The following is a 27,262-nucleotide window of genomic DNA, read 5'->3' on the forward strand; positions in this document are numbered from 1 at the left end:
CACTCCCTCCCTCCAAAGACCCTCCCCAACCCCCAACTCCAAATATCATCCATCAGCATCAGCTCAAAGTCTGGAATCTTGTCATCTAAGTCAGGTCCGGGTGTAATTCCTTAAGTGTCGTTTTGTTAGTGCCATTCCTCAGTCTAAAGATCTGTGAACTAAAGAGGCAAGTTAACTTCCTCCACTCATATAACGGCAAGACAAGCGTAGGATAATTGCTATGGACACTCTTGCTCATAAAGGGGGAATGCAAAGCACATGGGGAGTCGCTGGATCCTAAAAATTTAAAACATGGCACAGTACAGATGGATAGTTCCTTATTAAGACTGCAGGAGAGGGAATGATTCCTCATAGCTTTTGGATCCACCCTCTGAGCTCTTGATTTTATCCTCTGAATCATTGTTCCTTTTATATAAAAGATGGCTCATATTTCTAGCTGCATAATTTTGTTAGTCTGCTTTTCTCTGGTAAAACTCTGGGGATCCACAGACGTTTTTCTCTTTTGTCTCTGTCCTTACAGTCCAAGCTGATAGTATGTCTGCTAATACAATTTTCTTAAAAACATTGTGAGTCTCCTGTGAATGTCACTGGAGTTTATTCCATTAGACAAAGCCACATTCCAAATCTCTTTGAGATGAACCCTTTTATACTTTGGACTTTTGCTGAAACTGCTGAGGGACAATCCTAACCTTAGAAGCCCTATTGTCTGTCTTTTTGAGGCACCACCTTAGATATTTCTAAGCCTAACCAAAGGATCTTATAGCCACACCCTTGGCTTTATCTTTATACCATATTTTCCCAAGAGGGCTCTGAATTTGCTCCTTGTCTGGGAACGATTCTTAATTTTAGTCCTGCTTATCATCTGGAGAGAATGGAACTTCCAAAACCAGTAATCCTGGCTTCTTTTAAAATGGCCTTTTCTTGAGCTTCTTTCTTTTTTCTTGCATTTTATTATTAGCAGCAAGAAGAAACCAAGTGACATCTCTACCACTCTGGCTGCAGATGCCCTTTGCTAGATCATCCAGCTCAGTAGATACATTTTCTACTTTCAACATCACCACAGGCAATAGTGTCATGACACAGCAGCTCCTTTACACAGCACAGGCAACTGCCACGACATGGCAGGAGTCCCCATTCATCCACTCTTCAAGGACATTTTTCTCAGTCCCCTTTCTGACCTCACCAGTACAGTCTCTTTGAGGGCTTACAGGATTCTGCTAACAGTCTCTTAGAGGTGTCTCAGGATTTCACTTATATTCTCCCCCAAAGTTCCTTCAGCTTCTGCCTGCTGCCTGGTTTGAAAGTCACACCCATATTTTCAGTGATTTTTGTTATGGTAGCACTCTGCTTCTAAGTACGAAAATCTGCATCAGTTATCTATTGCCATGTAAAATGACCCCAAAATGTAGTGGGTTAAAACAATTATAAATCTTTATTTTCTCAAATTTGGAAATCAGGAGTGACTTGGCTGAACAATACTGGCTTAACGTTTCTTATCAGGGAGGCAAGACTTACCAAGAGTTTTTGTAGAGTATGGCTACCACATCTACTGTTCCGGGTTGTTATCTAGTAGTAGGCATGAAATTTCAGTTTACTGGGACCCACACATTAGCATTCACTTCCTAAAAACACTTAGAGAGTCCAGATGAACTGTGTATCCAGGGGCAATCACTCTCAACTCCAGTTAGCTGTTTTTTTTTTAAATGTTTATCTCTGGATGTCCAAATAGCATGTCTATAGTGCTTCCTTATTTTTCATTTTTAGTTATCTATCTATGGATTACAATAAAGGCAGATGAGTATTTTAGTTCTTCCCTAATCTTCCTCCCCGACACCCATCCATCCATACACAATTTCAGTTAGTTCAGTGTTTATATTATGACCACGTAAATGCAGATGAGGGCAGCCATGTAGCATGGTTCCTGTCACTTTCTTGCACTTATTTTTATATTATACCTTAGAGTGAATAATTTTATTTTTCTTGTTTAGTTTTTTAAAATTCTAACAATAATTTATCTCTAAGGTCTTCCCCTTGTCTAAAATCTCCTTTTGGTGATTTCAAACACACTAGGCACATGTCATCAACACGAACCTGCAACTTGACTGTAACTTTAGGAGAGACCCCAGGCCTGAACCTCCCAACTAAGCCCTCTCAGATTTCTGACCATCAGAAACTGGGCAAAGTAACAAATGTGTGCTGTTTTATCCTGCTAATCTTAGGATTCATTTGTTATGCAGCAATGGATGACTAATACAAGAACTGTTTCCTCTTTTCCTTTTTTTCTCTTTGATGACTTACAGGATCATCTCTTTGTTTCTAATGTCTGATATTTCATGATAATATTTAGGATAATATAATAAAATTGAGTGGGAATTTTTAAAAGTTCTCATCTCCCTGCAAAATCTGTTTTCTACATTTTCCTTCCTTCTTTCTTTTTCCCTCCCTCTGTCCCTCAATTTTTCTCTTTCCTCTTTTTTGTCTCCCTTCTTTTTCTTCTTTATTTCTTTTTTCTTACCCTCTTGTCTTCTCTCCTTCCTCCCTCCCTCCCTGCCTCTCTCCCTCCCTCCCTCCCTCCCTCCCTGCCTCCCTTCTTCCCTTCTTCCCTCGGTCCCTCCCTTCCTCTTTCTGTCCTGGTCCCTCGTATCAAAGGTTTTCCTCACATGGCTGGTGATCCTTTGCTGTCTGCTCATCAGAAGTTCTCTTCACAGAGGAGCAGCTGGTTGACTGTGGGCCTCTTTGTCAGGTGGTCTGGCTGAGCCGTTTCTTTGGAGAATCCATGACGTCAGTGTCTCCAGCTCACAACAGCTGGGGCTGGTTCATTCCGCAGGGGGATTGTCATCTCACACTTGAGCATTAGTCACTTTGCTGCTGTGGGCCTGGATTCAACCACTTACTAATTGTGTGGCCTTGGGAAAGTAACTTAACCTCTCTGTTCCTCAATTTCCTCATATCTAAACTGGAGAATGTTAGAATCTACCTCTACCTAACTATATGTAGCATTGTTATGAGGATTATATGAGTGAATATACATAGAGCACTTAGAATAGTTCTTGGTACAAAATAAACACTAAATAGATAGATGTTAGATGGTATCCTTAGCCTCCTCCTCATCATTAGATCTGGGTTAGGGAAGAAGGCTGGGGATCCCAGTATTTCCTGTATCATCTGACTTTTACTCAGCCCTGGGCTGGGGAGGGGCAGCTACTGTCCGAGTAGCCCTGAGGGGGTGCATCTAGACTCTCCTTTCCCTCTAACTTCCAGAGCACCGTATGCTGCCCCCAGGTTGCTTCTTGGTCTTCTCCTCTCCTGTGTAGCATTCTGATTTTTTAGGTCTGTTTGTCCTTCTGGTTCACATTTCTAAAGTTTTGTTTGTGTAACCTTTTCTTCTTTGCCTTTGTCTTTGTTTGCTTTAAGTCTTTTTTAAATTGAAATATAGTTGATATACATTATCTTTTCTACATTTCCATCCTATATGTATAGATTATGCTTCCAGTTAATACATGAGCACTACTTGTTTTTACATTTGAAAGTTGTAAAATTTTATTTTTCATTGGCATATAGTTGACATACAATATTATGTTGGTTTCAGATGTACAGCATAGTGACTTGATAATTATATACATTACTAAATGCTCGCCACAGGAAGTGTAGTTACCCTCATTACCATACCAGCACATTGTAATATTGGTTATGTTCTCTATGTTGTATGTTTTTTTAATCAATTCATTTACTATCATTTTAACTGAATGTTGGGAGAGTGAGGAGGTAAATTCCTGGGTTCCAACCTCAGTCTCTAACTGAAAATCTGAAGTAGGTTATTAAAGAAATATTTTCAAAAGCAATAAAAATTAAGTGAGCTTCTTGCTCATTTTGGGTTTCTTGGCACTGTGGAAGGGAGTAGCCACATGAGTAAGCCGCTGTGGTAGGTAATAAAGAGTTCTCTATGTGAGTCCATAGGATGCTTCTATCTGTATCTGCATAAGAGCAGGCCCCCTGTTCCCATGGCCTCCTGTGTTCGGATTCCCAGAACTTCTTACACTTGGAATTACTCAGTCACCATCAGTCTTCCATTACATTGAAAGATCCATGAAGGCAGAAAATGTCTTTATCATGTCCATTGCTCTATGATTTGGAACTTCAAAAATAACAGAAGTAGCAGGCGTTATCATCACCCTCATCCCAGACGTAGTATAGTAACAAAAACGCAACTCTTCACTGAATACTTATGGACGCTATTACAAACTCCTTGTGCATAGTGATTCATTCAGTCCTCACAAGAACCCACTGAAGTACGTGATGTAATCTCCACTTTACAGATGAGGAACCTGAGGATCAGAGAGAGACACTTGCTAACTTGCCCAAGGTCTGTAAGTTAGCAAATTGGAAGGGCCGTGAGTTGAAATTCCAAAGCCTGACTTCTAACCACACTGTCATTATGTTTGTTGACTGAAAAACTAAAGGTAGGGTCTGAAAGACAAAATAAAGTATCTGGAAAAGAATATGGCTCCATGCTAACTGGTTTCTTCATCGCTTTCATAAATCTTTAGGCTACCTTATGCTAAAAACAGAATTTATTTGAGATGCAAAGTAGTTTCCTACTGAATTTGAGAATACAGGTGAGGATATAGTAAAACAGGATGTGTTTAAAATATTAACAGACCAAAAGTGATTAAATAGCCTAAGTAGTAATTAACATCAAGAATAAGATTTCCTTTGATAAGCTTTTGCTACTAATCAGGAATTAACAACACAGAGGGCAATAGGTCCATTCTTTGCACCTTTTGTTTGAAGAAGGGGAAACCCCATCAACTGTTATTTTTCTGCTTCTTTAGAATTATGACAAAAGTTTTTGAACACTGCCTCTCTCAGTCTCACTTCAAATCCTGACCTTTATAAGTGCCATTAGCATGACCTCTAAACAGGCTTTAAAAGTTTGTGTGGGTAAGATAGGTTCCGTTGTCCTTGAAACTTGGCCCAGGGCTTGCACATGGAAACTTAATAAATATTGTTGATTAGTTTCTTCATTGCTGGATTGACCTCTGCTTGGGCTCTCATTGAGGCTGCTCCATTAAGGTAAAGTGATGTGTGGGCAGAGGAGAGAGCATGTCTCGGAGCACGTGATCTTAGAGCTCGTGCTCGGGTGCACGGACGGAGCACAAGCTCTTTTCTCTGCCACCGCCTGCTTCCCAGGGGCCGTGCGGTCCCTCTCACAGGAGGCACAACTAGTGTGGGGAGTATTTCACTTCTAAAGATACTCATTTAAATTTTTTGGAAGTAGCTCTGGCTGACATAAAACACTGAGAGGGAAAGGACTGGATTCCTCTTCCATGACGGTAATCTTTCTGTGAGGCGTTTCAACCGAAGCATCATTGTATGTTAAATGATGGCAAAAAGATCATAGTTCTTTAAAATTGTCTGTCTTGATGATGTCTTTGCAATTTTTAATTTGTCACTGAACACCTCGGATCAGGACTTGTGGTGTCCCGTTTACATAGTTAGTTCTGTGTATTTCTGACAGTCCTGGAATGCATCTTTCGGTTGTAAAATTTTCCATCGCTTTGGGACACTGGGAGGCTCACGTTTCTCTGCAGACCCGTCCTCTTCTCATGCTATGCTTAGGTCAGACACGGCACAGGAAGACAGTCCTTCCCACGGGAAAATCAGGTTTCCATTTCATTCAGCCCCACCCCAGGCCCCACCCCAGAGCCATGTCTCCCAGTGAAAGGCAGGAACCCCAAGGACCTATTTAACGTGCAGTGTGCTCCTCCAGGTCTGCGCTACTCACCTTGGCAGGGAGTGCTGGCGGGAAGCCTCCTGTCCGTGGCTCACCCAGGTCTCTGGGAGTTTGTAAGTGGCATTTGCATGCAGAGGGCATCCTTGAGCTCCACAACACTGCGTCTGGCCTTGCATAATAAAATGCCAACAGCCCTTCAGTCAGGTGTTGAAGTTGTGCTGCCTCCCGAAGCAAAGGGTGGTTGCTTTTTGGATTCTTTCTGAAAAGAAAAGAACAGTCTGTTGCCACCACACCTTGGGACCTGGGGCAGTTCCTCCTGTCCTCCTGTTAGGAGCTGCCTGGAACCTTAGGTTTGACCCTTTGTTCACAGCTTCACAGCTAAGGGGAAATGATAGGGCCACGCAAACCGTTGGTCTTCATGACTGTCACCCCAGGTTTTCGTGGATGGTGACTGTTGTCTTATTTTAGGACATCGAGCACCTTCTACCAGATTCTATCACAATGGTACACAGAGCTGAATCAGTGTGGAGTGTGGGTAAGGCCAGACAGGGGAGACTTAGCAACCCGAAGTAAAAAAAAAAAAAGAACAGCTACACCTCACTTCATAATATGAAACGAGGTCATCATTTGGGCGATGCTTTCCCATGTTGGTCCAGGGCCTTGGCGTCAGGCAACCCCAGCTTTGGATGCCAGCTCTGCCCTTGATTGACTGTGACCTTGGACATGTCACGGCTCTGTGTCAAGTTCCTCATCTGTAAAATACAGGCCATCAGAGCCTCATCAAGTTTTTGTAAGAATTACAGCATTGCATGAAATAAGCATGGATCCTGGAACACAGTAGTGTTCAGTGAACAAGAAGTGCTTTTATTATGACAGGAATTGGGTACTATTGTGTTACCATGCATAAATAAGAGTTGTTATCATAAAGTGTTTGGTAAATCAATATATTGAATTGAATCAGGGTTCAACTTTTCAAGCATCTCCAGTACTTTAATAACACTTATTCAGGCACAAATGATGTGTTAATTGCAAATGTTATCTATTGTTAACAGCAGGTCTTACGTTTGATTTATTTCCAGTTTTACAGACTTGGGAACATACTCACTTTTCCAATTTTTTCATGTAGACTTAAAATATTTTATGGACTCAGAAATGGAAAAGTGAGTTCTAAAGCCTGTGTCTAGAACCAAAGGGCTGCAGGCAACTCTACACAGTGTGGAATGGGCAAGATGTACCAGGATTTAAGGTTACAATCTCAAGGATTCCCAAACACTGCCGTCAAAAATACTGTTAATAGGAAAGGGAACGGGGACCCCTGAAGTCAGGCCGGAGCAGGCACCTTCTTTGCAATTTTATGTTTTATCTTAAAATTCCATGTGAATGTTGCATCTGTTCTGTATTTCATCACTGCAAGAACGGGCTCCCCACCGTGAAAGGGCGGGAGGGGGGTTTCCGTCCTGGTGCAGAGAGCCAGTCATCTCATTGGATGAGGTTAAGCCCTCACACTAAATACAAAGGCAGAACTGGGGAACATCTGGAAAATGGAATTTGGAGAAATAAGGGAGGGAAAGGGACCCTAGAGGTGAAAGGTCTTGGGGTGGAGATGCAGGCTGGAATCAGGGCCTGGAAGGAACAGGCCAGCCAAAACTCTGAGCTGCAAACCCGCCTTAGAATGCCTGTCGGATACGATCTGCACCGAACCGGCAAATGAAGATGGTCTGTCAGCTTCTTTTCAGGAAATTAGTTGGTTCCAGGGGTGAAGTTAGCCCCCGCCACTGGGGAGCCCGTCCCATCAGGACAGTTAGAATAGTCCATCTTTTGTCACCGTGAGGCTGACTTGTCCTTGGTGCCATTTCCAATGCTCTAGCCAAAGTCCGTTTTCTTGTTTCACACTTTACCTGGACAGTGACTTTCAAATGAAAATCTGTGCATCACATCCAGGCAAGTCTTCCGGTTACGCCCATTTCTCACAGGGCGACGTTACTGTAATTTATTCCCTTGCAGGTTTTATTAGGTTGAGGTGGAGCTGGCCTTGGTCGCACTGGGAGGCCACCCTTTGAATCTCCGGGGAGCAGGCCCGATTCGATGGCGCCTTGGTGTGACTGCAGATGGATGGGGAGGTCTTAGCTCGGCATGGAGTCACAGAACCCACAGAGGGAGATTGTGAAAGTGCCTGTAATCTTTGTGCAAATGGATACTTGTCCACTCTTTGCTCACATGAGAGTAACCAGGGCCATGGTCCAGTGGAGCATTTTTTGCTGACTCTAAATGAAGTAGAAGGGATTGGCAGGCATGAAACTTTCTCGTGGGAAATGGTAGATGGAGATGATGCTGTTAACGGGCCACAGAACTATGTTGCTCCAATACCAAACTGTTGGGACCTTAGGGCCCATGCCTCAGAGATTGCTTGTAGCAATAGATTGTTGTATCCTTCAGCCCAGCTACAGGCATCTGTTCAGTCCAGCAGGGAGAACCGGAGGGCCACGGAGCCTTTCACTATATGGGGTTGTGTGGCTGTGGCTAAGTTACCAACACTGTTGAGCCTCAACTTCCTCAACAGAAGGATGGAGCCCGTAGCACCTAAAGTGTGAGTTATATGACATGGAACGCCGTGATACAGGCGGTGTGCTCGGCACAGTGCTTGACAGAAAGTGCTTAATAAACAGCAGCTGACATTGCTGGTAGTGGTGGTGGTGTTTTTATTGTTACCACCACCTCCTCTGAGCAAGGCATGGAAAACACCACCCTAAGAAAATACCCTAATTCTTGTGTAGTCTGGAAGCCTTGAGAAATACAAGGCAAATGGAGGAAGTAGTAGAAAGGACTTCAGATGTATTAAGTTGGATTCTCTTGGTACAGAAACCAGTTCAAGCTAGCGTAAGGGAAAGGAGGGAATTTATCATGAGGGGTCAGGCAGGAGGCAGCTTGGTCTCAGGACGGACAGACACCAAAGGTAAGGAAGGTAGCAGGCTTTGCCACCGCCCCCTGGAGCTCCCTGGGTTTCTTCCAGCTCATTTTCTCCCTCTTTCTCTTTGCTTGTCTAGTTGCCTTCCCGACATCCAGACCACACGCTAGATTATGGCTGTCCACTCAGAGTTTCCATGCTAAATATTCAGCCACTAGCCTCACTCTGTGTCTCAGCCCCTATTTTCAATTGCTGGACAGTTTGGGCCAAGGTCCAGCTGGCTGGGAGTGAAATGAAAGGGTGTCTTGGTGGGCTGTGAGAATGGGTGGGGTTGATTTCCAGTGAGCCCCCAGTGCTACGGGGCATCCATCCCGAGAGCCACCCTCCAGTTCAGGGTAGACTCTGAGGTCAGGACTAGGCCTGCTCCTGGCTCATGGGAATCAGGCGGTGGCCCAAGTGATAAACATGGTGACGTTAGCTGAATACGATCACTGAACACTAACTCTAGGCCAGACACTGTTCTATGCACTTTTTCTAAGCATTAATCAGTTAACGCTTCACTACTGTGCAGTAGACATGGCTTTATCTTCATGTAACGGATCAGAAAAGTGATGCCCAGAGAAGTGAAGTCATCTTCCCAGGTTTGCATAGCTAATACCAGATGGAAGCAGGATCTCAGCTCAGGACACCTGACTCCAAAGCCCATCACGCCTTTTAAAAGGGCATGCCCCCTGCTTTGGGAGGCAAGTGGGGCCTCCCCCAAGCTAAGACCTGGGCCACATTTATCTTCCAAGATGTGGCCTGATCTGCACCCCCACCGCTCGGGACTCTCCCCAGCTCCCCATGGACTCGTAGTCCATCAGCTCTCAAGCCCTACAGGTACAATCAGGGCCTGATTCTCTCAGCACCTTGCCTGGACTTACTCCATGCCATTGCACACATTGCCACCCCTTTTGTCACTTCGGCTGCATTATTGATCTGCATCTAAATCCCCATGCATTTCTCAGCATATATCTCTGGGTATATTGCAAATATGTCCCTTAAAGAAGGTAGGAGATTCATTAACAGCATGTCCAATCCTTGGTTCTAAGGTTTTATTTTGTTGCCACTTTTAAACCTAACCAAACATGTAACTGATGTCTTTTCCATTGGTGCCAAGGTAACGTATTGGGTCTTGTCTATATTTTGCCTTAAGGTAAAACCCAGTTATAGGGTCAAAGTGTCATCGTTACATGGCCAGGGACCCCTCAACTGTTTGATCCTGGGAAGATGTTCCAGTATTGAATATTATTTTTAGGTCTGTGACCTTGAGCTGGTTGCTCCAGCATTTTAAAAATTGTAGTAAAATCTACAGACATAAAAGTTATCATTTCACCATTCTAAAGTGTACAAATCAGTAGAACTTAGTGCATTCGCAATGTTGAATAACCATTACTATAATCTAGTGCCAGAATATTTTCATCACTGAGAAGGGAATCCCTGTAACCATTAAGCAACCACTTATTCCCTCTCTCCCCGCCCCCCGTCCCTGTCAACCACAAATCTGCCCTATGTATCCATGGATTTGGCTATTCTGGAAATTTCATGTAAATAGAATCATATAATAAGTGGTCTTTTGCGAATGGCTTCTTTCACTTGGTATGATGTATTCGAGGTTCATCCACATTGTAGCATGTGTGTGAACTTCATTCCTATTTATGGCCCTATTATATTCAATTGTGTGGATGCCACATTTTGTTTATCCATTCATCAGCTGATGGGCATTTGGGTTGCTTCCATCTTCTGCTATTGTGACTAGTGCTGCTGTGAATATTCATGGAAAGTATTTGCCTAAGCACCTGTTTTCAATTCTTTTGGTTATATACCTAATAGTAGAATTGTGGTTCTTGAAGAAACTCCGCATTGAGCTAATTGAGGAACCACCAAGCTGTTTTCCCGCGGCTGCACCGTTTTGCATTCCTACCAGCAAGGCACAAGGGTTCCAGTGCAGCCTTCCTCTCCTCCAGCACCAACTTTTGACTTGCAGAATGAGTTTTATTATAACAATAGGGGAAAAAAATACCTGAATTATTTAGGCTTCATTTATTTAATGAGGCCACATTAAAGCAAGAACCAGAAAGTTGTGAGCATTTTAATGCAAAATGCGTCATAGAATTTGAGATACAAGAAAAGCAAAGGTTGTTTAACATGTAGGCGTAAATTTGATCATTAGTTCATATCTATGGATCATATAAATGACAAGATCGTAAAATCTGTGGAGCTTCTTGTGGTGAGACTGTGCCCCATGATATGATTCATTTGGTGTATTTTTCTATAAAAATGCACAATGGCCTCTCAGTGACATCTGGACTTGTCTGCATAAAATGAGAATTTGAGGTCATATTATTATTATTTCATGTTGTATATTTCATCTGATCTATATAAAGCAGAGGCATAGTATGGTAAGCTGTTACTCCTCTTCTGAAAACATTAAGAAATTTTATGTGTACCTCCTATTTTTGCTAATGACACAAAATGTTGAAACTTGTTATTTTTCCTTCTGCCACCCCATGAATGTGCCATCTTTGTTGGCAAGGTAAATAAATACTCGTTAATGTACAGTGAAATTCAAATGAGTACTTCATATAAATAAGCCTGCTGTAGAAATACATGTTTCTTCAAATTTGTAGGCCAAAATAACCTGAAATAAATTTAACATCATTCCACATTCAGAACCACCAACCAAATAAAAAGGTTTTTATGACTCAATTTCCTAAACTCAGGTAGGTAAGAAGCATATATATGGCTCTTCATTCTGTAATCCATCACACATTTTAAAGAACAGTATTATTTGGTTGAGAATTTTATAGACCAAATGGAGAAGAATGTGCATAACACCTGATTCTAGGAGGATGGAGTGGGGGTGGGGGACAGAGGGGACAAAGTGGGGTGCAGCTGGCTTTTTCCTTCACTTATTTTTTTTTCTTTTGGACAAATAAGTTTTCAAGCCCTACTGTGTGCCGGGTGCTATGCTAGAGGTAGGGATTTAGTGATGAACTGAAAAAACACCATTGCTTGTCGTGTGGTATTTATGATTTAGTGAGAGTGTTACAATTATCTTTTGCTGCTCCACAAACCATCCCCAGACTGAGAGGTGTAAATCAACACCTCACTATGCTCATTGGTTTGTGGGTCAGGAAGTAGGCTGTGGTAGAGAGGGGTGGTCAGCCCTGCCCCAGAGTGACTTGGGGTGACCTCAGTGGTAGAGAGATCTCGGGCCCTATGTCTTAAGCTTCAGCTGTGGTGGAGGTGGGTGGCTAGATCCCTTGGTTCTTCTCTGCATTGCATCTTCTAGGACTGGAATGTTCAAGGTGGCTTCTTGACCCAAATATTTGGAACCTGCGCTGGCTGGCTGGCTTGGTAAAAGCTGTGGCAGGTGGTGGACATCTCTTCCTTCTCTGTATAGTCTGTGCATGTGGGCTTCCTGAAGGCATGGCAATCTCAGAGTAGTAAGACTAACAAGGCAGCTAGCTTGTCCCAGAGGGAGTATTCCACGTAATGAGCATTTTTATAGGCCTCTTATGACCTAGACTTAGAAATCCCAGAATCTCACTTCTGCCCCTTATTACTGGTAAACATGGCACTAAGGCCAGCTAACTCATGGGAGGGAATTACATGCTACTTCTCAAAGGGAGGAGTAACACAAAATTTAAGATCATCTTTAATCTGCCTCCCTTGGAGGCAGACATTAAAGAAATAATAACATAAATAACTATTGCAATGAAGAGAAAGCACAGTTTTCTTTATAATCATCAGGACTTCTTGATTGCATATGACAGAAACCTAACCCAGAGGGGCTAATAAAAAGAAGGGGGTTCACTGACCGCCTGCGAGGTCTGCGGCTGAATCCCGACGCTGTAATGATATAGTCAGCATCCTTCTCCCTGCCTGTCAGCAATCACTGCTTCTTTACTCATTTGGCTTAATTCTTGGGCAGGAGGCTCCTCAATGATGGCTACAAAGGCAGCCAGCTGCTCCGCATTTCTGCAGGTTAGCAATCCCAACTAAAAAAGAGAGACTACCTCTTCCTTAATAATAATAACAAGTGGTCCAAGAATTAAATCATAATGGCCATATTGGGGTCACCTGCCCTCTCCTGAACCAACCACTGTTGCCAGGGAGACAAAATGCACGGATTGGCCAGGTCTGGGCTATGTGCCTACCTCTGGGACCTAGGAGTGGGAATTAGCCCTGCATGAACTACACATGGGGTGGACGTTTCCACAAAAGGGAGTTTTTTTTTATTAGTAGAAGAGAAAAGTAGGTGCTAAGCAGACAAATATATAAAGTACTCATCACACAAGCCTTAAGACACAGGGTGTCTTGAAGGTAGATCTGCGTCGAGGCACAAGGGAATGCCTGTGCAGTGGTCCTCCCTGCTGCCATGACTTGCGTTTATTAATTTTTCACTATGTATGAAGCACTGGATTAGTTGTAACTGGGGATACAAAATGAAGAGACAAATGTGTCATGTAGGGGATTCAAGGGGCCTGGGGGTGCAGCAAGGGAGGAAGGCATGACCACTAGATGGCAGTAGCCCACACAGGCTTTATTGGGCGACGCTCTGACGGGTGGGCACTGGGGATGTTCCTCACAGCAGACACTGCCCGGAAGTGCAGAGGGGATAGATACTCAGAAGGGCAGGAGGGCAAAGGACCTCCTGGGGGAGAGGAGGAGCCTAGAGGTGATGTCACTCTGCAGCACAGTGGCGAGCCTCTGGGAGGGCGGGGGAGCAGCAGCGGCTTGGGGTCTGTCTGTTTTAGGGCTCATCTATGGCTAGCAGATGTTGGGTGCAGTTTTGTGGGGTATACATAGCAGAGAGGCTCTAAATAGCTAAAAATCTGCTCATCTGGGTTATATTTAAAATGCTTGCATGTGTAAAAATTTGAATTTGGCACCTGCTGGCTTTTGAGCTAATGGGTCTCAGCTTGCAGTGAAGAAATAAAGAGCCTGGGCCAATACACAGAGACCATCTTGGCTTATATATCTAACGAGGAGCTAATAATTACCCTCAGTTACAGACATAGCAGCTAGTTAATATCAGCAAGTTAAAGATGTGGGGTACAATCTGTGGAATAATAATCATAGTAGTTAATGCTTTTTACCTGCTTACCACATGACACTTAGAGGACCATGGGCTTTATGCAGATGCAAACTATCTCATTTAATTCTTGGAGCAACTCAATGGAGTGGTTACTCTTGTTATCCCATTTACAGATGAGAAAACTGAGGGATTCAGTAACTTGCCCAAAGTTATACAGCTCGTTGGAGGGGAAGACAGGATTGAGAGCCAGGCTGACCGACTTCAGAGTCCGTACCCTCGAACTGATTGCCATGGCACCTTCAGGTTTCCTCACCTTAGCCTCGGTTTCCTCACCTCTGAAAATATAGTGGGATTGCCAGGTGGTGCCCCACAGCCAGTCTGATACTCTGTACTCCAAGGAGTGCTCTGTGTGGCACCCCAGGTAGAAATACATCAGTGCAGGGGTTTTGTGTCAGAGCTGTGTATGAACTCATGCTTCTGACCTTAGAACCCACATTATTAGTGACTCATCACTCTGCACAAAGGTTTAAAAGCCCCCAACATATGATAGGCACTCAATATTAACTGTAATTCTTTTTTTTTTTTTCTTCTTTTTTTTATTGAAGGGTAGTTGACAACAGCATTGCATTACATTAGTTTCAGGTGTACAACACAGTGATTCAACATTTATATACATGATAATTCTAGGTACCAGGTATCACCATACCAAGTTGTTACAATATTTTGACTATATTCCTTATACTATACATTACATCCCGGTTACTTATTTATTTTACAATTGGAAGTGTGTTTATATATATATATATGTATATATATATATATTTTTGTGTGTGTGTGTGAGGGCATCTCTCATATTTATTGATCAAATAGTTGTTAACCCCAATAAATTTCTGTATAGGGAGGTCAATACTCAATGCACAATCATTAATCCACCCCAAGCCTAATTTTCGTCAGTCTCCAATCTTCTGATGCATAACGAACAAATTCTTACATGGAGAACAAATTCTTACATAGTGAATAAGTTACATGGTGAACAGTGCAAGGGCAGTCATCACAGAAGCTTTCGGTTTTGTTCATGCATTATGAACTATACACAGTCAGTTCAAATATGAATATTCATTTGATTTTTAAACTTGATTTATATGTGGATACCACATTTCTCTATTATTATTATTTTTAATAAAATGCTGAAGTGGTAGGTAGATACAAGATAAAGGTAGAAAACAGAGTTTAGTGTTGTAAGAGAGCAAATGTAGATGATCAGGTGTGTGCCTGTAGACTATGTGTTAATCCGAGCTAGATGAGGGCAATAAACATCCGTGTATGCCAAAGATTTCTCTCAGAACATGAGGGGGGAGGTTCTAAGCCTCACCTCTGCTGCTCCCCATTTTCTCACCAGATGGCCCCCTGCGACTGTGCCTGTCTTAGGTTGTTCCTCACTTGAGGAATCTTACCCGTCTCTGGCTAACCAGTCATCTTCCGGGGCCATACAGGGAAATGTGAAGTTGGTAAGTGAGAGAGAAGCCTTATTGTTTGAAAAGGTTAGCTTTTTACTTCTTTGCATATTTATGCCCTGTGGCTTCTATGCCCAGCATTTGTCTTGAGGTGTCTTTACCACTTGGAAGAATTATGATACTCGGTAAATTCGACATGTGGCACGAGTTCTATTTAAAGGTTGTGATTAGGTAGGAAGAAGAAAAGCTATAGAAGTAGCAGGCAGAAGAAAACCTGGGAAGATTGATTATTTCTTTGACATATCTTCTTGTAGAGTAACTTCAGCATGTATAGGTTTTAAACGACTAATTAAATTGTGCACACACATTAACATAATAGGAATATAGTCACCTAACCAAAGCATACCTGTAATTACCAGCCATCTCCAGTGAAACCAAGAAAACCAGTTAGGCACCTTAGGCATTTGTGAAAACTTATCTATGATATGGTGGATATTGTCCGACTGAACTTAAACAGTCTGAGAGAATTCAGATAAACTATAACAACCCATTCCTGGGGACTGTTCATATCCCATATGTTCTTTTAACGATAAATAGTCTGTGGTTGTAAGATTTTGGAGTGCTACAATTTGCACTTCTCCTAATTCTTGGTTGAGTTCCAACAGTATAGATCCAGTCCAATTTTTGTTTTACTGTATGCACAGGCCAGCTTAGATATCTCCTTCATCTTTCCCATGGCAGGTCCAGGAACTGGTGGGATGAGTGCATCTACAGCTGTAGCAGTGCGTGGATCTTTGTTGAAGTTTTTTTTTTTTTTTTTCTGATCATCTTCTGTCATGAGTCTTCCCGAGAGTGCTGATGTTGGAAGTTCTTTTTCATATCATATCTTAGTTCATTTTCTGGGTAGCCAAATTAGGCTTTGATCCTCTGTATAAACACAAACAGACCCTTTGCCTACACTTTTATATGTCCTTTATATCATTGTGTAGAACTCATTAGAGGTCACCACATAGGAACTGCATTTTTTTTTTTAATCATTAATCTACACTTACATGACGAATACTTTGTTTACTAGGCTCTCCCCTATACCAGGTCCCCCCTATATACTCCTTTACAGTCACTGTCCATCAGCGTAGCAACCTGTTGTAGAATCACTACTTGTCTTCTCTGTGTTGTACAGCCCTCCCCTTTCTCCCACCCCGCTATGGATGCTAATCTTAATACCCCTCTTTTTCTGCCCCCCCTTATCCCTCCCTACCCACCCATCCTCCCCAGTCCCTTTCCCTTTGGTACCTGTTAGTCCATTCTTGAGTTCTGTGATTCTGCTGCTGTTTTGTTCCTTCAGTTTTTCCTTTGTTCTTATATTCCACAGATGAGTGAAATCATTTGGTATTTCTCTTTCTCTGCTTGGCTTGTTTCACTGAGCAAAATACCCTCCAGCTCCATCCATGTTGCTGCAAATGGTTGGATTTGCCCTTTTCTTATGGCTGAGTAGTATTCCATTGTGTATATGTACCACATCTTCTTTATCCATTCATCTATCGATGGACATTTAGGTTGCTTCCAATTCTTGGCTATTGTAAATAGTGCTGCGATAAACATAGGGGTACATTGGTCTTTCTCATACTTGATTGCTGCATTCTTAGGGTAAATTCCTAGGAGTGCAATTCCTGGGTCAAATGGTATGTCTGTTTTGAGCATTTTGATGTACCTCCATACTGCTTTCCACAATGGTTGAACAAGTTTACATTCCCACCAGCAGTGTAGGAGGGTTCCCCTTTCTCCACAGCCTCGCCAACATTTGTTGTTGTTTGTCTTTTGGATGGCAGCCATCCTTACTGGTGTGAGGTGATACCTCATTGTAGTTTTAATTTGCATTTCTCTGATAATTAGCGATGTGGAGCATCTTTTCATGTGTCTGTTGGCCATCTGTATTTCTTTTTTGGAGAACCGTCTGTTCAGTTCCTTTGCCCATTTTTTAATTGGGTTATTTGTTTTTTGTTTGTTGAGGCGTGTGAGCTCTTTATATATTCTGGACGTCAAGCCTTTATCGGATGTGTCATTTTCAAAGATATTCTCCCATACTGTAGGGTTCCTTTTTGTTCTATTGATGGTGTCTTTTGCTGTACAGAAGCTTTTCAGCTTAATATAGTCCCACTTGTTCATTTTTGCTGTTGTTTTCCTTGCCTGGGGAGATATGTTCAAGAAGAGATCACTCATGTTTATGTCTAAGAGGTTTGTGCCTATGTTTTCTTCCAAGAGTTTAATGGTTTCATGACTTACATTCAGGTCTTTGATCCATTTTGAGTTTACTTTTGTATATGGGGTTAGACGATGGTCCAGTTTCATTCTCCTACATGTAGCTGTCCAGTTTTGCCAGCACCATCTGTTGAAGAGACTGTCATTTCGCCATTGTATGTCCATGGCTCCTTTATCAAATATTAATTGACCCTATATGTCTGAGTTAATGTCTGGATTGTCTAGTCTGTTCCATTGGTCTGTGGCTCTGTTCTTGTGCCAGTACCAAATTGTCTTGATTACTATGGCTTTATAGTAGAGCTTGAAGTTGGGGAGTGAGATCCCCCCTACTTTATTCTTCTTTCTCAGGATTGCTTTGGCTATTCGGGGTCTTTTGTGTTTCCATATGAATTTTTGAGTTATTTGTTCCAGTTCATTGAAGAATGTTGCTGGTAGTTTCATAGGGATTGCATCAAATCTGTATATTGCTTTGGGCAGGATGGCCATTTTGACGATATTAATTCTTCCTAGCCATGAGCATGGGATGTGTTTCCATCTGTTAGTGTCCCCTTTAATTTCTTTTAAGAGTGACTTGCAGTTTTCAGAATATGTCTTTCACTTCTTTGGTTAGGTTTATTCCTAGGTATTTTATTTTTTTTGATGCAATTGTGAATGGAGTTGTTTTCCTGATTTCTCTTTCTGTTGGTTCATTGTTGGTATATAGGAAAGCCACAGATTTCTGTGTGTTGATTTTGTATCCTGCAACTTTGCTGTATTCCGATATCAGTTCTAGTAATTCTGGGGTGGAGTCTTTAGGGTTTTTTATGTACAGTATCATGTCATCTGCAAATAGTGACAGTTTGACTTCTTCTTTGCCAATCTGGATTCCTTGTATTTTTTTGTTTTGTCTGATTGCCGTGGCTAGGACCTCCAGTACTATGTTAAATAACAGTGGGGAGAGTGGGCATCCCTGTCTAGTTCCCGATCTCAGCGGAAATGCTTTCAGCTTCTCGCTATTCAATATAATGTTGGCTGTGGGTTTTTCATAGATGGCCTTTATTATGTTGAGGTACTTGCCCTCTATTCCCATTTTGCTGAGAGTTTTTATCATGAATGGATGTTGAACTTTGTCAAATGCTTTTTCAGCATCTATGAAGATGATCATGTGGTTTTTGTCTTTCTTTTTGTTGATGTGGTGGATGATATTGATGGACTTTCGAATGTTGTGCCATCCTTGCATCCCTGGGATGAATCCCTCTTGGTCATGGTGTACGATGGTTTTGATGTATTTTTGAATTCGGTTTGCTAAAATTTTGTTGAGTATTTTTGCGTCTACGTTCATCAGGGATATTGGTCTGTAGTTTTCTTTTTTGGTGGTGTCTTTGCCTGGTTTTGGTATTAGGGTGATGTTAGCTTCATAGAATGAGTTTGGGAGTATCCCCTCCTCTTCTATTTCTTGGAAAACTTTAAGGAGAATGGGTATTATGTCTTCCCTGTATGTCTGATAAAATTCCGAGGTAAATCCATCTGGCCCGGGGGTTTTGTTCTTTGGTAGTTTTTTGATTACCGCTTCAATTTCGTTGCTGGTAATTGGTCTGTTTAGATTTTCTGTTTCTTTTTGGGTCAGTCTTGGAAGGTTGTATTTTTCTAGGAAGTTGTCCATTTCTCCTAGGTTTCCCAGCTTGTTAGCATATAGGTTTTCATAGTAGTCTCTAATAATTCTTTGTATTTCTGCGGGATCCGTCATGATTTTTCCTTTCTCATTTCTGATACTGTTGATTTGTGTTGACTCTCTTTTCCTCTTAATAAGTCTGGCTAGAGGCTTATCTATTTTGTTTATTTTCTCGAAGAACAAGCTCCTGGTTTCATTGATTTTTGCTATTGTTTTATTCTTCTCAATTTTATTTATTTCTTCTCTGATCTTTATTATGTCCCTCCTTCTGCTGACCTTAGGCCTCATTTGTTCTTCTTTTTCCAATTTCGATAGTTGTGACATTAGACCGTTCATTTGGGATTGCTCTTCCTTTTTTAAATATGCTTGGATTGCTATATACCTTCCTCTTAAGACTGCTTTTGCTGTGTCCCACAGAAGTTGGGGCTTAGTGTTGTTGTTGTCATTTGTTTCCATATATTGCTGGATCTCCATTTTGATTTGGTCATTGATCCATTGATTATTTAGGAGCGTGTTGTTTAGCCTCCATGTGTTTGTGAGCCTTTTTGCTTTCTTTGAACAGTTTATTTCTAGTTTAATGCCTTTGTGGTCTGAAAAGTTGGTTGGTAGGATTTCAATCTTTTGGAATTTACTGAGGCTCTTTTTGTGGCCTAGTATGTGGTCTATTCTGGAGAATGTTCCATGTGCACTTGAGAAGAACGTGTATCCTGTTGCTTTTGGATGTAGAGTTCTGTAGATGTCTATTAGGTCCATCTGTTCTAATGTGTTGTTCAGTGCCTCTGTGTCCTTACTTATTTTCTGTCTGGTGGATCTGTCCTTTGGAGTGAGTGGTGTGTTGAAGTCTCCTAGAATGAATGCATTGCATTCTATTTCCTCCTTTAGTTCTATTAATATTTGTTTCAGGTATGTTGGTGCTCCTGTATTGGGTGCATATATATTTATAATGGTTATATCCTCTTGATGGACTGAGCCCTTTATCATTATGTAATGTCCTTCTTTGTCTTTTGTTACTTTCTTTATTTTGAAGTCTGTTTTGTCTGATACCAGAATTGCAACACCTGCTTTCTTCTCTCTGTTGTTTGCTTGAAATATCTTTTTCCATCCCTTGACTTTAAGTCTGTGCGCATCTTTGGGTTTGAGGTGAGTCTCTTGTAAGCAGCATATGGATGGATCTTGCTTTTTTATCCATTCTATTACTCTGTGTCTTTTGATTGGTGCATTCAGTCCATTTACATTTAGGGTGATTATTGAAAGGTATGAATTTATTGCCATTGCAGGCTTTAAGTTTGTGGTTACCAAAGGTTTAGGGTTAGCTTCTTTACTGTCTTACTGTCTAACTTAACTCGCTTGTTGAGCTATTATAAACACAGTCTGATGATTCTTTATTTCTCTCCCTTCTTATTCCTCCTCCTCCCTTCTTCATATGTTGGGTGTTTTGTTGTGTGCTCTTTTTAGGAGTGCTCCCATCTAGAGCAGTCCCTGTAGGATGCCCTGTAGAGGTGGTTTGTGGGAGGCAAATTCCCTTAACTTTTGCTTGTCTGGGAATTGTTTAATCCCTCCTTCATATTTAAATGATATTCGTGCTGGATACAGTAGTCTTGGTTCGAGGCCCTTCTGTTTCATTGCATTAAGTATATCATGCCATTCTCTTCTGGCCTGTAGGGTTTCTGTTGAGAAGTCTGATGATAGCCTAATGGGTTTCCTTTGCAGGTAACCTTTTTTTTCTCTCTGGCTGCTTGTAATACTTTGTCCTTGTCTTTGATCTTTGCCATTTTAATTATTATGTGTCTTGGTGTTGCCCTCCTTGGATCCCTTGTCATGGGAGTTCTGTGTACCTCTGTGGTCTGAGAGGCCATTTCTTCCCCTAGTTTGGGGAAATTTTCAGCAATTATTTCTTCAAAGACATTTTCTATCCCCTTTTCTCTCTCTACTTCTTCTGGAATACCTATGATTCTTATATTATTCCTTTTCGATTGATCACTCAGCTCTCTTAAAATTCTTTCATTCCTGGAGATCCTTTTATCTCTCTCTGCATCAGCTTCTCTGCGTTCCTGTTCTCTGTTTTCTAGTCCATTAATGGTCTCTTGCATCTCGTCCATTCTGTTTTGAAGTCCTTCCAGAGCTTGTTTTATTTCTGAATTCTCCTTCCTTAGTTCTTGCATATTTCTCTGCAAGTCCATCAGCATGGTTATGACTTTTGTTTTGAATTCTTTTTCAGGAAGACTAAAGGCTAAATCTATCTCCCCAGATTCCTTCTCAGGGGAAGATGTAGCAGATGCTGAAGCTGTCTAGGTTAGTCTTGTCTGGATCATATTTTTTTGCCTTTTCATGTTGACAGGTGCTATTGACTGTCAGCTGGGAGGGCCAAAATTTTCACTTGCTACTGGCCTTTCTTTACTGGGACAACTGCGACCCCTAGTGGCTTGTGTTGGGTAATTGCGTGTAGAGTGGGTCTTTGTGTCTTGCCTGGCCGGAAGGGAGAAATTTCCCTTTCTGTGGGCGGAATTTGTCTCAGGCTGCTTCTCTGCTTTCGCAGCGCCCGGTGGGGTAATGGATGGGGGGGCTGCTTGACTGTTTGCCTCCGTGAGGGGTCTCAGAGCTGTTGCCCAGGGGGTTAGTGCGCCCGGTTTTCCCTGTAATTTCCAGTTGCTGTACTGTGACCTGTGTTGTTTCCGTCAAGCTGTTAAGTCCCTGTCCCTTTAAGACTTTCAAAAAGCCCCCGCTTTTCTTTGTCACAGGGGCATCAGCTTCGGCACCCGCTCAGAGGTCTTACTCCCTGTTCCCCCAGTATCCAGGGCCCCCTGGGCATGTACTGTGTCTGCGCTCTGGCCCGGATGGCTGGGGCTGGGTGTTCAGCAGTCCTGGGCTCCGTCTCCCTCCCGCTCTGCTTATTCTTCTCCCGCCGGGAGCTGGGGGGAGGGGCGCTCGGGTCCCGCCGGGCCGGGGCTTGTATCTTACCCCTTTCACCAGTCGCTGGGTTCTCGCTGGTGTAGCTGCAGTCTGGCCACTGTGCTGCATCTTCTGGTCTCTCTTTTAGGGCTAGTTGTGTTTGTTGTATTTTCAAAAGTATATATGTTTTTGGGAGGAGATTCCCACTGTCCTACTCATGCCGCCATGTTGGCTCCGCCTCCTAACTGTAATTCTTATCATTATTGTCACTACAGCTAGTTAGAGGGACAGGCAGGATGACCTAAACTGGCTTTAGAATCTGTACTATCAAGCCAAACTGCCTTTACTCATTTAACAAGCATTTTCCAAATGGCTCTTCTTTACTAAATACCAATGTTAATGGTGAACACGATTCCATTATTGCCTTCAAGGGAATCACCATCTAGTCAAGAGACTGTGCAATAGTCAGTATTCACAAGGTTATGCTACAGTAACAAATATCACTCCCACCCTCCATAATAATTTGTGCAGTAGCAAATTTACAGTAGCAAAATTTGTTTTTAACGTAGAGTTCTTCTAAATTCTGGGATCCAGGCTATTCTCATGGCAAAGGGGAAAGAATAATAGTGCAACCATGAGATGGCTCTCAAAGCTTCTGCTTGACCACAGCATAGCTCATGTCTGTTCACATTTAATTGGCTAAAGCAGATCACGTGACAAAGCCTGACCTCACCTAAGGCAGGGAGTGTATTTCTTCACCCAGGAAGAGGTCACTAGGAGAGCTCTGGAGGAGGAGGCTCAGAGAGGAGCAGTTTTGGAACCAATAATTAAATCTACCACAGATGGATTCTTTAGCAATTATAACACAATATGGTAAGTTCTCTGATGGAAATGTCTATTCTTTGAGCAAGGGAGGGAGTGCTTAACTCTTTCAAATTGTCTTTTGAATTTAGCCCAAAGTGGAATTTAGAGCATGTTTTAGTTACTAAGCCTCAATTTTCTGGAACAAGAATAGAGAGAGCTATAATAGGTGCATTTAGAGAACCCAAAATTCACTAGCCTAGTTAGAGTGAAAAGCATGGGCGATCATTCCTCCCTTCCAAGAAGTGGCATGGGACTTTTGTTAATAGCAGTGTCTGTGTGATGGTAAGCAGAGGACTTGGGAACTGTCAGATCCTCAGAATGTCCGAGGGAGAAAGGTTTGTTTTTTGAGAATATTATGTCCATTTTTTGGGAAGTAGTGAAGGAAAGCAGGCTGGCAGTGGAAAATGTGGCATGAATCCCTCTGAGATTGGTTCTAGACCCTGGGTAGCTTGTTTGGGTGCCTGCCCTGTTGTTCTCCTGATAGCTCAGTATGCCCCAACCTTCCTGTTTTCAAGCCATACAGAGAAGATATAGAGAGAGTTAAATATGTGTAGTTAGTCTCCACTCCAAAAAGTCATTTGTTGTTGTTTCAAACTCTCTATTGTAGAACTCAGCTTAGACCTGGAGCCCACATTTCCTCTGATGGTAACTCAGTTACTTCTGGTTGAAAACTCAGCTCCTTCTGAGTAAAGATCAAATACATTCAAATTGCTCCCCCTTTCTCTTTCCCTTCTCTTTGGGTTCTTGGGAGGCTCATGTCCTGTCGTATCTTGAGGATGTGCATCTGGTCCTTGAATCTTCTCTGAACACTTGGGGACTCAATGGAGCTGTCTTCAGCCCCTGTAATGAAATGGGAGACCAGAGATGGGGGGATGAGGGTGGTAGGGCAGTAGTGCTATCTCAGATCTTGACCTTAAAATGTCAGGTGGCTAGCATTTCTACCATAATATGGCTGCCTCATATTGGCATGCACACTGACAGATGACCCCGCTGTCCTGCCGAGGACAGGATATATGACGTTAAATCACTTCTGCTCAGATCCCTTAGACCTAGACAGGCGTGTCTAACCATCTCCTTTGGAGAATGAGGATTCCGGGTAAGCAGCAATCAGGCCCCAGTGCTTTCTTGTTCATCTTCCTCTGTTTTAGCCAAGCTCTCTCCTGAGTCCAGGAAAGGATTTTAGAGTCTTCTGTGCAGTGAGAAACTGCTCTGATGTTATATCCTGTATTCTTCTACTCTAAGGCTTATAGTTGCAACTCTGTGCTCAGTTCTGCAAATTTGGATTCTCCACGGTTCAAAACCGTCGTTTATTTATTTCTTACTTGTAGTGCTTACTCTAGGATCTATAATATGCATATTTAACTTAACACAGTCCACCTGCTAATAATATCCCATTATATGTATAATATATGAGCCCTATAACAATATGTTTCTATTTACGCCCTCTCATTCTTTGTGCTGGCTTATATATTTCACTTTCCTATGTGTTATCAACCCTGCAATACAGGATTATTTTTGCTTTAAACCATCTATTATCTTTTAAATGAATGATTAGAAAGAAAATGTGTTTATGTTACTCACATATTGCTCCATTCAAGCTTTTTGTTTTTCATTTTTGTAAATAGAACTTTCTGTCTAACATCAACTTCCTTCTGCCTCAAGAAATTCCTTTCAGGTTTCTTTTAATGAAAGTCTACTGGTGATGGGTTCCCTCAGCTTCTGTTTATCTAAAAAAGCAATTATTTCAGCTTAATTTTTGAAAGATGCTGTTGGCTATAGAATTCTCAGCTAACACATGTCTTTTTTTACTTCATTCCTTTCAAACCAGATGATCTTCTGGTTTGCACAGATTCTGATGACAAGTGTGACATCATTCTTACCTTTGTTCTTCTGAATGCAATATGCCCCTTTTTCCTCTGATTTTAGGATTTTCTCATTGTGTGTTTGTTTGTTTAGCAAATTGATTGTAATATGCCTCGGTGAAGTTTTCTTTGTGTTTTTCCTGCTTGGGGTTTATTGAGATTCTTGGATTTTTAGGTTTATCATTTCGCCAAATTTGGGAAAAATTTTTGTCTGTTATTTCTTCAAATATTGTTTCTGCTCCTGCTGCTGCCCCACTGTCCAGACTCCAGTGCATGTGTCCAACAGCTGAATATTGTCAAACAGACTCTTCTCATTCTAATTTCAAGTTCACTGGTTTTTTTCTTCTGCATTGTTTAATTTGCCATTAATCTCATCCAGTAAAAATTTAATTTCAGATACTGCATTTTTCATCCTTAGAAGCTCCATTTGGTTCTGATTTAAATATTCTGTTTTTTTTTCTCATTATAAGCTTGTTTTCTGTCACCACCTTGAACATGCAAAACATATCCATACCAGCTGTCTGAATAGCTAAGTTTGCTCATACTATCACTTGTTATTTCTGGGTCTATTTGTACATAACTGATTTTTCTGCAGGCTGTGAGTCACATTTAAGTACTTCTTTACATGTCTGGTAATTTTTTATTGAATACTGAGCACTATAAATTTTGCAATTTTTGGGTGCTGGATTTTGTTATATTTGTACCAAAAATGCTCAATACTTTTCTGGCAGGTACTTGCAGGCTAGTTTGATTCTTTCGAGGCTTACTTTTAAACTTTTTTGGATAGTCTTTATTCTAGGTCTCATTTAGCTTCATTGCTAAAGCCTGACCCTTTTGGAGTCCCTACTGAATGGCTCCTAAATTCCAACAAAGCCCCACCACTCAGGCTGGTGAGCACGGAAACAATCTGTGGCCCCATGAGACATCTTAGAACTAGTTGGCTTACAGCTCCCCAAACGGTAACTGTTCTGGAATCTTTTCCTGCAAGGTTATGTAGGGATCCTACCTATACACAGGATTGATGATGTCTGGACATTCCCTTTTTGCAGAATTCCTGGTTATAACAGGACCCCATTAGGTTGTTTTGTTTTTTTTCCCATTTTCTAAATGATCACAGTCCTGCACTATCTGTTGCTCAATGTCTAAAAATACTTGTTTCGAAGATACTGTACAGTTTTCTTGTTCTTTACAGCAAGAGGGTAATCTGACTTGTCTTGCTCCCTCACAGTCAGAAGTAGAAGTCCCCAGAGTCATTCTGTTTTATACTAGTTTTTAATAATTACCTTCACTCTCAGAATTATGATTAATGAAGTAGCTTTCCTGAGAATGTCTAAGACTCACTTATTCTTGGTTTGAAAGGAAAGATTTACCTGAAAATGAAAGAAATTCTATAAAGAAAGAAAATTTAATTCAAGGAAATCAACCCCACAATGTTTATTGAGCACCTTCTAATTGCTAGGCACTGTCCTGGTTGTTGAGAATATAACCATGAACAAAGTGATTTTTTTAAAAAGTTTCTGCTCTTACTAAGTACATGGTAGAGAAAGTAGAGAAGGAGCAATGAACGTAATAAATAAGTGAAATCTTAAAACCCCTTAACATGTCAGATGACAAATTCTATATGGATATTAGAGAAATAATCCTGCACGTATGCGGCATTGCTTTGAAAAATGGCCACTGGCCCTTGGTACAACGTTATAGAGGCCATCTACTTAGACTAAAATCACCAACTCTGCTACCATAAATGTCCCCTGGTGCCCTGTTAATCTCTGTATTATAGACACCACAAAGTTATTTTCATACAAGTATTTGCTAACTTGTCTCTTTTCAGTTAACCCAACAAGACTGGATGTTCCAGGAGGGTAGGTATCCTGCCTGGTTTTCCTCAGAATCATATCCCTGAGCACTTGATAAAGGCTTGGAATCTGGAGAGAGTTCAGTAAATATTTGTTAGCTCTGAAACATGTGTTGAAGAGATTCACGGATGCGTCAGGTTCCTGGTACCTGCCTGGGTCACACCTCAGGTGCACACCCTCACTTCTCCCTTTAAAATTACTAGGCAACTTCTCTTTGAAAGTTACCTGTTGTGATTCCACTTGCCTTCTTTCTCTTTTTTTTTTGCAGCTGTGCAATCATTGCACACCCTAAATGACCAGATATCCCATTTTATTGTCACCAAGTCTAAGGCACTGGAGGAGGACAAAGACCCCTTTCTGCCCGCTGAGAAGGAGACTTTGAAGAGTTCTATGCTGTTGATGAGGCACCTCTTAATGGATGCTCAGGTACAGAGATCAGTTTATATATAGTTGGTGGTATCCTTCTTGTTTTCTTCTTGGTATAAGCTGTGCAAAAACGTTCAACTACCACACTTACTGAAAACTGCCTTTGTGATAAACAGCCACTTAACAGACATTCTGACATATTGAATATTGGATTTCTGATTAGGTATTATTTGAGGTTTAGTGTTAAAATAGCTTGGTTTTAAGTCAAAGTAATAGGGCTGAAAATAATGTATGTGTTGTCTCTGAGAATTTAACAGATCTCTCATTAGTCTTGGAAAA

At 41.7% G+C, this 27,262-nt stretch overlaps 1 protein-coding gene across 1 annotated transcript in view; it reads left to right on the top strand.

Moving 5' to 3' along the window:
• KAZN (kazrin, periplakin interacting protein) overlaps positions 1 to 27,262 on the top strand; it is a 1,067,116-nt gene that overhangs the window by 259,133 nt on the left and 780,721 nt on the right. Inside the window, exon 2 of the mRNA XM_057499760.1 lies at positions 26,826 to 26,983. Within this exon, the coding sequence (XP_057355743.1) occupies positions 26,826 to 26,983 (158 nt within the window). The remainder of the gene's footprint in view (positions 1 to 26,825; positions 26,984 to 27,262) is intronic.

Source organism: Manis pentadactyla, chromosome 4 (genome assembly GCF_030020395.1).
Source record: "Manis pentadactyla isolate mManPen7 chromosome 4, mManPen7.hap1, whole genome shotgun sequence".
Taxonomy (NCBI): Eukaryota; Metazoa; Chordata; class Mammalia; order Pholidota; family Manidae; genus Manis; species Manis pentadactyla.